The 12,591-nt window shown below is 34.2% G+C and overlaps 1 protein-coding gene across 1 annotated transcript in view; it reads right to left on the bottom strand.

Annotated features, from left to right (window-relative positions):
* The window catches only part of LOC136033132 (transitional endoplasmic reticulum ATPase-like), a 66,633-nt gene that overhangs the window by 46,189 nt on the left and 7,853 nt on the right, over nucleotides 1-12,591 (bottom strand). The window contains exons 2-3 of the mRNA XM_065713771.1: nucleotides 6,608-6,713; nucleotides 2,520-2,773 (exon numbers count right to left, since the gene is read on the bottom strand). Of these exons, the coding sequence (XP_065569843.1) occupies nucleotides 2,520-2,773; nucleotides 6,608-6,713 (360 nt within the window). The remainder of the gene's footprint in view (nucleotides 1-2,519; nucleotides 2,774-6,607; nucleotides 6,714-12,591) is intronic.

The following is a 12,591-nucleotide window of genomic DNA, read 5'->3' as shown; positions in this document are numbered from 1 at the left end:
CAAGCTTTAATGCTAACAAAAGGAAATTACAATACCAGACCATCTGCATTCTTGTTGAGGGAGGTCTTCACCATCTACAAAAACCACCACAGCGTGATCCAGAGTGATTTGGTGCACGACTGGTTGGTTTTCTATCTGGTAACTCGAGATAAATATACACAAGAATTTCTTTTTTATAAATTTTTTAAGATGTTACTGTTGTCGATTGACCATCATGAAACTGGCTTTGTAAACTGGTTAAAAATTAAGTTTACAAAACAATTTTCTACTTCTTGTTCGTAAATTAGTTTTTTTTTTTGTCTTCTTCTTCTTCTTTTCTAAGCACTGAGGACGGCTTGGCGAAGGTCCTTACCCAAATATCTCCTTTTGTCTTTTCACCTCGTTTTTACCACTGGCTAAAATCACCCTGTTTTTCTTCGTTTTGCTTTTTAACTATGTTCTTTTATATTTTCTCATTTTTTCGTCAAACATTAATTTTGACATATTCTCACTAGCCTGTATTTGTTCAATAGCAAATGGTTGTAGTGCCCAACTGATTTTTGAAAAGCTCGACTAAACAGGAAAAGTTATCGCTTGTTTCTTTTCACGATTCAGTGCAGCAACGAGAAGAAATTTTACATAAAGAAAAATCTTAATAATTGTATACAACCAAATCAAAAATTATAGAAAACCCTGGTTCTCAGGTAGGAACAGACCAAGGAATGAGCCAAGGGACGAATTTTTATTTCTCTTTCATGTCTCTGGTATTGTAGGATTTGAAAGGGCATTTTCACACAAGTTCTTATTTTTTCTAAGTGGTTAGCATTCCATTAAGCTGTATTATTTTAAACGTTGATGGAAGACCTTGAAATGTGGGGAACCAGAGGACATATTTTCAAAACATATTTTTATAGTTTGATATGCTTCAAATCCATCTCGTGGAAAAACTATATATTTTGTATAATATGAAAAGATGCGTGTGTAAACTTTAAAACTGAATAACTGAAATCAATGAAGACACAAATAATTAATCCAATTAAATGCCCGACACAGATTCAATAAAACTAAAAGGAGCAAACAATGCCGTCATGAGGAAGGGGGCGAGGGTAAACCGAAAGCAACATTAACTAAAACAATAAACATGTTTTTTACAGTAGGGGGTAGATGGCGTCCTCAACATTTTTTAGAGGCCCCTCATCTTCAAGAAACTAAAAAAGAATGACACAACAATATTTTATATATATATATATATATTATATATATATTTTGTATGAGTCAAGCGATTGATATGGTCTTATTTATAAAAAAAATTCTGGTAATATGAAAATGTATGCATTGTACTAAAATGTAATGATTTTTATCCGCCTGAGAAGTATTATTCATAATGAGCAAGTAAAGAAATAGGGCAAAATTAATCAGTGCATTCATAGCGTATGCAATAACATTGAAAAAAGCTATTAGGCCCCTGTTCAGCAAAAATAACATTTATCGATTCTTTTTCTCTTTTTTTTTACAGGGATGTAGAACAGTCAAGGGCTAAATCGCCGCGGCCCCAATTCAGTACAATTTCACATGCAAAAATTTACTTAAAATGTTTGATTGTTTTTTATTCAATTATTTAATTTGTAGTCGAAGTATTTTTTATTATAAACATTTTTTGGCCATGAAGAAATTTATCCCTGGGCTTCAGTCTCGGCGCTCAAAGACCTAGTAATTAAACAAGTAGTTTATAATGAAACATGCAAAACATCGTTTCCTTCTTAGTTCTTGATGAAAAATCTCGAACTTTTCTTCTTTTTGGCATTCTCACTTTACAGACGTCGAATCAAATGACCTTGATCCTTGTTTTGATATCAGATTTATAATTATAGGATAGTCATCTAACTTTTTTAGTTCCTTATATAAAAGCCCACCCAACCATGTATATATCTATAATTAGAAAAAAACAACAGGAATTCAATTTTTAATATGTAGTTTTTGCTAGTAGAGGGCACCAAATGTACAGAAGGTAAAACCTGTGAAAGTGTCGTTATCATTGGAAATCAACACATTGCTAATGTTTGAATTTTTATGCGAAAAACTTTATTAAATCACTTTCACGATTCAAAGTGGCAAGACAGAGAGAACTATGGTACTGCCCTAAAAATTTTATGCCAGCCAGAAGAAAAATCTTCGAAATTCTAGTTTTCGGGCATGGGAAATAGCGTCTCTATTTTGATGTCTTTTGTACTTAAAATAATTTTACACTATTACTGGTATTAGCAATGTCAGGGGTTTGAACCCCCCCCTGAAATTTTTGTCCAACTCGTAAAAACGTAACAAAATACATATAACAAATTTTTGATTCTTTTAGATTTTCTTTCTACTCCTCCCCCCCCCAAAAAAAAAAATCATTGATGACGGTCTTGTAATAACAGTGTAAAATACCTTTAATATTGCTAGTGTGATAGTAAAAAATATTACTAAATGCTCCAGCTCGTAGTTTCAAAGCCTTACAGAAAAAAGAGGAGATAATAAACAAATGCGTTTAGAGTACTCACCCTGTAAGTCCTTCAACAGTATCATCTATGGGAAGAACATGAATTCTTTTGCCATATTTGACCTCAGGGCATGCCTGAACTGATATCACGTCTCCAAGTCGAACCCGAAGATTATTTCTGATGACTCGATTCATGCGGATCTTCTCATTTGGAACTTCTCCATCCGAAAGCACAATACAAATTGTCTCCTTTCTTTTCTTTCCTTTGACTAGAACTGTGTCCCCTTTGAACAGATTTAGCTCATCCATTTTGGCCTATAAAACAAACGTGCCAGGTTTCAATTATGTGGCAGGATTAATCTTCTTTTCTCTTCTAGTAACAAATCATAGTATCTTTTTTTCAAACAGATACCCATAGCATTACCTTAGGAAAAAGGTTAGTCTCCGACCTCCAAGACATGTCAGAAGCAGTGAAGTCAATCCACGAAAATGTTCAAAAGAACTAATAGCCTTTGTTCAAAAGGACTAATATCGACTGTCATTATGTCACAAAACAAATTGAAGTCATGATATTCTGGCTTGAAAAAAGAGTTAATTTTGCATTATAATACCCGAAACCCAACAAACCGACAAGGGCGGTAGGACTTGCGCGAAAAGCTCACAAAACCTATATGGTTTAAAATTTAGATGAGAAGGAACACATCTAGTTTCAAATTTAGATGGGAAATTTAGCACAAATTTAGATTTTACAAATGTAAGTTAAATAGTCAATTTTAATTTCAAATTCATAAACTTTACCTAATTCAGATGCTAAAATAAAATTATTCAATGTCATACCAATCCTTGCAACAACTACCATGCAGCTCAATGTTATTATGTAATAACTAATGGAAACAAAAATTAGAAAAACAGGAAGGAATGTATGCATATGTTCTCAACAAATCCTTCAGGCCCTAGTGTCAGACCCAGCTGTAACAGAACACATGGTTTCAGAAAAAATAAATTCGTGAGAAAAAACGAGGATTTTGTCAGACAGCACTAAACTATGGAAAGGAAAACAAGTAAATATTTCCACAATAACCTCCGCCAAGGTTTCCTCAGTACTCAAAAAAAAAAAAAATATAACCTTTTAAAATGAATTCTACAAGAAGAGAAAAGACACTGAATCAGAAAAAATATTGGATTGGGCGAATACTCTTTGCTTAGCAATAGATTTTGCCAGCCTCCAATTTCGATTTTCATTAGATATGTGGGACAGGTTGTCTTAAATAAAACTGGGGGGAAATATTGATTGAATCTTTTAATATTAAAACGAAAAAAGAAACCACCAATGCAACAGCACAAACACACAAATAAACATACACTATAGAAAAAGAAAAACAGAAGGAGAAAAGGAGTAGAAGGCCACTTACAGTAGATATTAAAGTTGCCTCTTTAAAAGAACTAAATGATCAGGGTTCTTAAAAATATGGAGGGCCAAAGTAGAATCAAAATAGCCATTTTTATTTTTAAACCTCAGGGACTTTGAAGTTTTGTGTTCATGCAATTGTTCCCCAAGTTGTTTACGTGTTCTAACAATGTAAAACTTCCCATATGAACACGAGACACTGTAGACACCACCACCCAGCATAAAATCGTTCTTATCCTTTCCCGAGTGGAAAAATGTTCAACTATTTGTTCAGCTTTGAAGGAAAAAGAGAGATTATGCTTTTTTTTTAGATTTTCCAAGTTTGCCACTGAGTTTCGAGATGTATGGTATTGTGGTGAAAGTTCTGTTTTCGATTGTCAGAGTAACTGAATCAAGGAGGACGGGCTCCCCATTTTCCTGTTTTACTTTTTTTTAATCGTCTATCTATGATATTTTCAATAAGGTTGATTGGATAGCAATCGCAAAATAGGATGTTAAAAATATTAAGATATCTATGCTGAAGATATTCTATTTTGCAATGACTACTCAATCAACTTTATTGAAAATACCATAGATAGGCGATTAAAAAAAGTAAAACAGGAAAATGGGGAGCCCATACCCCTTGATTCAATTGCTCAAACAACTGAAAAGAAAACTTTACACTGAGGACGGCTTGGCGGAGATCCTTGTCAGAATATTTGCTTGTTTTCGTTTTCATAGTTTGCTACTGCCTGACAGAACCCGTTTTTTCTCACCTAGTTGGTTTTATTTTTCATTCATTATATCCTTTCTTTTCTTTGTTTCATATTTCAAGAAAAAGTTAGTAATAATAAAGAACATTACTATTAAATAGTTTTAAATGTTTAATTTCTAAAAGTCCAAATGAGAGACTTGCGACATGAACAAAAAGATGGTTAGGTATGTGAACGCCTTATATAAGAAACTGCTTAAAATTTAATGAGCATTGTCCTTTTCTAAGTTTATTAAGTATAATCTTTACTTGATAATGAAAATGACTTAGAATCGTTTTAGGTTTCTTGAGACATGCCCAAACCACAAGCTTTGACAATGTTAGAGTGACAATATTAGAGTGATCATCAGTACGAGTGAGCACTTTATCAGTGTACGTCATCCACATCATCTGTGAGCGCATCATCAATGAGAAACATCAGTTTAACGATCACTCTCGAGAATTAAAAACTTTTCCGAGATAGTAAATTATGCACACTCCTACAAGAAAAGCAGGGCAACCAAATAGGTTACATTTTCCCTTTGGCACTGCAGATTTTACAAATAAACGATCACCTTGATACGTGTTGTAATAATAACAAAAGAACTAATAAAAGATACCCATTAGAAAGAATTAGAGTTAAATAATATTTACCACGAAAATTCCCGAACAATTTTCTTAAACAAGGAGTATGATCAATATTTTTAGATTCTGATCAAGATGGTTCCAACTTCTAACCTTTCTATTTAGCGGGAGCGCCAATTCACGAGAATCCAGGGGAGGGATGAGAATTTTCTCTTTACTTTTTAAAATTAACATTCATAAAAAGTATCCTTCAAAATCTGGGGGTGGGGGGCAAGTTTTCAATAAAAATACTAAAAAAGCTGTTTTCAAAATCTAGAAGGGTGATCGATCACTTTCCTCAATTGAGGATAATCCAATAAAGGTAGCAGTTTGTAATAGTGTAAGCAGAATTTTCTACAACCAAGAATGATTGAGACTAGCCTTCTATAAGTGGACAGCAAACCTCAGTTGCTTAACTTCAAGTCTATGGGAGGGGGTTTCAGGATTCTTCAGGGGACATTTTCTTCCCAAAATGCATCTAAAGCTACATAATACAATCAAGTATTTTTTGTGGGAGGGGTGCTGTATCAGACTCACTTCTGTGGGGTACTAATGTTGAACAGCAGTAGGGCTTTGTTCAAGACCTTCCCCCAAATTCCTACTTATAAAAGCCCAATAAAAAAAAAGATGGCAATGGGACATACAAAAATGTCCCCGCTGCTAAAAATTATTCATCTTTTGCACAAAAGTCTATACTAGGGATCATTTTTTGTTCTTCAAGAACAAATTTACCAAGTGATCTAGAAAGAAAAAGCTATCTAAACTTGCAAGTAAGATGAGATCATATTAACTTGAATAAATAGCCTTAAATGACTTTTTAATGAATAGTTAAATTAAACAATACTCAAAATAAAAACTGATTGGATGCCAATAAAAGAATTATTTTCTATGAAGCATTGTGTCGTTTTTATTTTATTATCACATGTTCCTGTGCTGCGATAGGATCATATCGTTGATATTCTACTCTCTAATTTTTTTTAAGAGTATTTATTGTAGCTCCCTAGTTTCTTACAGTATTAACTGTAGCTTTGACCTCCCACCCTTTGATCTCTTTTGATCAAGGCTGTATCAGGGACACCGTAAGGGATTACTGGGTTAAACCCCCCCCCCCCCTAAAATTTTGTCCAAGTCACAGAAACATAACACAATCAATACAAACAGATTTTGGCTTTTTTTTTTTTTTTATACCCCCTTCCCCTCTCTGAATAAAAAACCTGGATATGTGCCCTTGACACCAAAAATGATTTGTTGCAATATAGCCAAATATTTTTTTATTCTTTCTTCCTACTAGCTATGGACCTCTTGCTTCAAGATCTATTCCTTTGATTTGGACTTTCTAATCAGTCCATCTTTAATTTTGTTTAAAATAGAAGAAAAGTAATGATACCTGAGACAAGCCTATCACAGAATTGTCATCATTGACGGCATCTTCAACAATAAGCCGATTTGGACGGACTTTCTTAGAATCCAGAATGGCTGTGGCCAGATCATCTCTATAAAACAAAATATGATTATTATTAGCAAAATTGAAGATAACAAACCCATTTTTATTATAGATAACATTGCACTTATGCTAAAATTCCAGCAATTGTCACCTTCACATGCAGTATCTGGAAAAATACTAAGTTTGGGGAAGGATCAAATTGAGTTGAGAACTTTTTCTGTTATCCATTAAAGCAAATAATTTACGAATATATTTTGAAATTGTTCATTAGAGATTCTATAGTATGCAAAGCATAACTGTGAACAGGGGGCAGGGCCCTTTTCAAAAAACAATATCACAAATATACAACTATGTACAGCTAAAATTTAAAAGTTTGATAGCATTTTCTAGAAAGTTTTTAGTATTTTGTGCTAGGATATACAAAATACTAGGCTACAATTATAAATTTCCAAGATATGTCAACTATTACTATTTTTTAGTCCTAAAATGAACTAAATGAAAAGACAAGAAGCTTTTTCAACAGAAAATAAAGTCTCAACGTTTTAAGTTTAAAACTTAAAACTAACAGAAATTACTCTATATATGAGGGAGACTGCCACTTCCTCAACCCTTGCTCTTTGCATTAAAGTCTTAAAAGTTCTGAGAAGTAAAAATACTTCTCATTCAACAGATCTTGGGCTTGAGTACTTCTCACTCAAGTATTGTGCAGTCCTTCTAAAAGAATTACGACAAAAAGCCCAACTTTAGCATGAAGAGCAAGGGTTGACAACGGGGCAGTCCCCTTCATATATGCAGTAGTTTCTGTGTGTATAAATTTTTCAGTTGAAAAAAAAGACCGTTTTTTACATTTATTTTCTGGCTGTTTTCCAAATAATGCCAGGAAAACCCCTTGCCTCCCCCCAGATAAGATTTTCTCCAGAAACGTTCTTTACCATGAAAATGCTCACCCCCCAAAAAAAGATTCCTTATTATTTCCCATAGCAAAAACTATATGTGAACAAGAGGGAAATTGTATAGTCTGCAGCTCTATCCCCAAGGACTACAGGGGATCATATCATCCCCAAAGGCATAGTTATTAGACTGTCCAACTATGATGAATCAACTGGCTATATTTTGATTGGATATCTTTGGGAAAAAGAGACATGAGAGGGAGGCTAGTTGCTCTCAAATATTTTTGTTCACTTAAAAAGGAAACTAGAATATTTGATTTCAAACAAGCCCTATCCCAATTTTCCCAGGCTTCTTCTGAGTCATGGATTGAAAATCTGAAACTGACTTTGCAGGATGAAAAGTTTCTAATTGGCTGTGTATACTGCAGTTCCCCTGCCCCTGATGGAAACTTGTGTGAAATTGCCCTTGCTAATCTTATTTTGAATGCTAGACCTATAAGAGCTGATAACCATGTAATCAATAGGGATTTTAATATGTCTGACGTTGATTGGGTTTAGGGTATTGGATTTTCCACATTTAGCTCCTCATTTTTATCATCCCTAATAGGTAATTTTCTTCCACAGTCAGTTAACACTCTAACTATGAGCATTCATAATCAACTGCCCAATATTCTGGACTTAGTCATCTTGGACTGTTGATATAGCATGGTAATATTTAACAGAACTACTGACTGACCTAGAAGCTCTACCTCTAGGAGAGGAGCGTAAATGCTGACATTTCAACTTTGAATTCAATAGCTGAAATGTGGATTTAATAATTTTTAAAGGTGCTATTGTCCAAAAAACATTGCCCAGTGGAGTGATCCCCCTGACTGCTCCAAAGTCTCACCAATGACAGTGCCTCTTTGTCCCCCTGTAAATAGTTCAAGTGATTGTGATTCCCTAATAAATTTTTGCAACCCAATTGCTCATCTGTATAGTACGCCAATGAGAATTTATGGAGGATCAAAAACCTCCCTCGATCACTCTGGAAGCACTCCTATGTTAGTTTCATAAAGATATTGAAGACTTTACTGTATACCCACCAAAAGAGAAAGAAATAAAAAGAAATAGGCTAAATGCAAGTAAACTTAACAAGAGGTTTTCACCAAGTATGAACAAGCAAATAAATTGGGTGAAAACAATGGTCAGATCTCTCTTCACTGAGTATGAAGATACACTAGCAAATCATAGCAAAGACAATCCAAAAGTCTTCTAGGGACATGTGTCCTCCAGAAAACCAGCCAGGCACCTCATACCAGAGATGACCTTACCAAGTGGGGATAATATAACACTCCCAACTGAAATAACAAATGAATATTTTCCAATCAATGTTTGTGAGGAAGACCCCTATGGGCAACTTCCAAACCTACCAGCTAAGCAAGTCACTACCCCATGGCCAAGGCGACATTCACAACTGAAGAAGTCCATAAATGGTTATCTAAGATTGATATAACTAAAGTAAGAGGTTCTGATGGAATCCATCCAAGGGTCCTGAAAGAAATGGCAAACTAGATAGCCTACCCATTGGCCAACATCTGTAAATACAAGTGAAGTTGCCAAAGATTGGAGATCTGCTAATGCGTTTCCTGTATTCAAAAAAGGAAAGCGTACAGATGCCAACAACTACAGACCTATCAGTCTGACTTTTTTACCTTCGAAACTGGAAGGCATTGTAATGATGCCATCACAAATCACCAGACAGCCAGCAACTTTTAGCCCAATGGCCAACATGGTTTTAGAAAAGCATGTCAATAGATACAAACCTACTTGATATCTATGAGGACATTACTAAGCTTATTGATAAAAGGATACCAGTTGATTTTCTTCCACTTGACCAGACTAAGGCATTTGAGAAGGTTCCTTATCATAGACTGAAGCTAAACCTAGAATACCAGCAATTAATTAAAGAAGTTGTTGTCTGAGTAGCAGCATTTCTGACAGACAGAATGTAGTTTGTTCTTCTCCAAGCTTTTGATGGCTCAATAGTTTACTGCAGCCAGTGAAGAGTAGAGTACCTCACCGCACTTGACGTGGCCCAACTTTATTCAACAGTTACATTAGCAATGTCCCCAATTGCACAAAAGATAGATGACCTCTGATGTGGTTGACTCCAAGCTTTTGGGGGGTGGCAAATGCTGCTGAAGCAAGAGCCACTCTACAGAAAGATCTGGATAACCTAGCAAATTGGTCAGAAAAGTAGCTAATAGCATACAATGCTAAAAAATGCAAGGTGCTCTAGCTAGGACTCAATAACTGTCAGCAGCATTACACACTAAATAGCCACAGTCTTTCCCAGAAAATTACCCAGCAGACTATCAACCACAGAGAATGCTACTACTTCTTTTTCAACTATGTTGCATCACTTTAGAACTTCTAAAGCAATCAAACAATCCAATCTCAAGCCTGACGGTCCCTGTCCACAACATTTAAGTGTGTTGTGGACAGGGACTAGGAGCAGAGGAATTGACATCTATACTGAGACACCCAAGATTCCTCAGCAAAACTTTGAAGTCACCACTGGCAGACATCACAAGGAGGCTTTTACACCTGCGCAATGGAATTTAGGGTGATTTAAAATGTTGTTGCAAATAGTGTTGTAACTGGTAAAACTGGGTATTTTACATATTCTACATAATTTACGTATTTTATCTATTTTACTGGTATTTTACATATTTTAATGAAATATTTTACAACGACTTCCAATTTTCAGAGCACAAAAAGGTGAAGAGGCTAGCAGAAAAAGTATTGAATATAATTTTGTTTTATGTATAGCTACATTCCCCAGTTTAAAAGGCCATCTGTCTGACTTGAGTCTCTTATTATCAGAACAATAAAGTGTATTACACTACAGGTTATAAAATATTTTTAAATGGTGAAATATTAGCTGATATTAGCCAGCAGAAAAAAAGAAATGATAGAGGTAGATATTTCGTCAGGGACTTCTGCCAAGCCATCTTCAGTTCTCAAAAAAAGAAGGAAGACTAGCTTTTTGAATTAACTCAAACCAAGCAGAAGAAAGACTGAATCAAACCAACCAAAACACCAAGCCAGAATAAATGAAAGACTATTCACCGATTAGATTGGGCAAGAATTCATTGTTTAGTGATTGACTTTTGTTGTCTTCTGATCTAATTTTCATCAAAAGTATGGTCAGATGATCTTATATTAAAATGAAGGAACATGTTATTTGAATCCTTTAATTTTAAGCTATTGTACATTGGATTTATAGGAATATCTCCAGTATCTCTATTTAAAGCAAGGCTTATTTGTGGATTTTTCTTAATTTCAATTGTCTTCTTAAAAGAATGTGGGAATATTAAAGTTGTCTCATCAAAAGAAATACACGTTCTGGATTTTCAATAATAAGGAGGACCAAAGCAGAACTAATATCCTCATTTTTATTTTAAATTTCAGATCTCAGAAAAATCTTGTATTCACTCCATCTTTTCCCCAGAAGCCAGCAAATCCCCCCAGCCCCTGTAAAACAGCCCCATGGAATATAATCCCTTTCAAGCAGAAAATTGCCCCCTATTTTCCCCTTGGATGATTCCAGATTTTCAATAGAAGGGAAATTGAAATTTTCACTCTCCAGTTTTTTTTTTATATATTGTGTGTGTTGTACAGAAGTTTAAATAAAATCTTGAATCTTTAAAAATCTTGAACCAGGACCAATGGTATTGCATTACCTATGGTAAAGACCCATTAGGTTCAATGTATTAATATTTGATCATTTATTTTTTCTCAGAGGCACTTCATGTGGAAGGGGTGGTCAAATTAACTTTGGAGGTGGCTTAGTCAATTGGAAATCGAAAATTCAGTACCCATTTCTAAGATTTAGCCTGCTTTTCAACCAATAGCTACCCAATGAGTTGATACTGACAGCAGTGTCTAAAAGAAATTCTCATTCTAGTTTAATGGCCCTTGTATTTTTAGCAGTTGTTTTGGAAGAGTGTTCAGAAAAATACAGAATTAGCTCTAAGGAAGATACAATAGGAGGGTGGTGATATAAATCAACATATAATCCTAAGGGACTGAATGTTCTGCTCTTATAATCCAGTGCTTAATTAATCAGAGTCATCAAAGAGTTCCAAACCTTATTTTTAATTGTATTTGGTACTTTTATAAATAAATAAAATAGCATATATATGATATGATGAATTTGGCTGAACACAGCTATTCAAATGTGCAAGGTTGTTAGGGTAACATTTTTAAGGTTTAAACATAGAAAAAATGAATATTATGATTTCACTCCCATATAATGGTGAATTTAGTTTATTTATTTTTTAATTTTTTACAAAATGGATGTGCAAAATCAGGCACTGTCCAATTGCTGAGGTATTAGCCTAGGCACAAGATTATCAGAGGGATAAACTAGACAGTTCATTAAATTGATAAACTCTAGATGAATGGGCATTAGCTTTTTTAAGCCCAGGAAAATCAGAATAATTAGAAAATTTCATTAAAAGTTGCAAGTGATGCCTAAAAAATACTCAGCTGGTTTTATAGATACAGGGCAACTCCAAGCACCAATTTTGCCCTTAATTTCCAAGAGAGTATCTTATTTTATCAATTTTACCTTATTTTACCAATTTTACTTATCGATTTTATATTTTACAGTAATTTTACAACACTAGTTGCAAAGTATGTTTCAGTATTGTTCTTCAATTGTCCTCTTTAATACTGTTATGTTTAGTGTGACCAGCTTTGTAAATCTTAAAATGCTTTTGGTATACATAATAAACAAATGTAATGTTTGACAGAGATTAGGTAAAAAAAAGCTTTTTCAACTGAAAGTAAGGAGCAACATTAAAACTTAAAAAAACAACACCTTGCTCTTTGCACTAAAGTTTGAATTTTGTCCTAATTCTTTAAAAATGACTCCTAAAACACAAGGGTTGTTTAATAACAACAATAAGATGTTTTTTTAAAAGAACTAGAAAACTTTAACGTAAAGAGTGAGGTGTTGAGGAGGCAACCCTCTGTATATATGCAAGT

The sequence above is a fragment of the Artemia franciscana genome, chromosome 11 (genome assembly GCF_032884065.1).
Source record: "Artemia franciscana chromosome 11, ASM3288406v1, whole genome shotgun sequence".
Classification (NCBI taxonomy): Eukaryota; Metazoa; Arthropoda; class Branchiopoda; order Anostraca; family Artemiidae; genus Artemia; species Artemia franciscana.
This window is presented reverse-complemented; position numbering and strand designations above follow the sequence as displayed.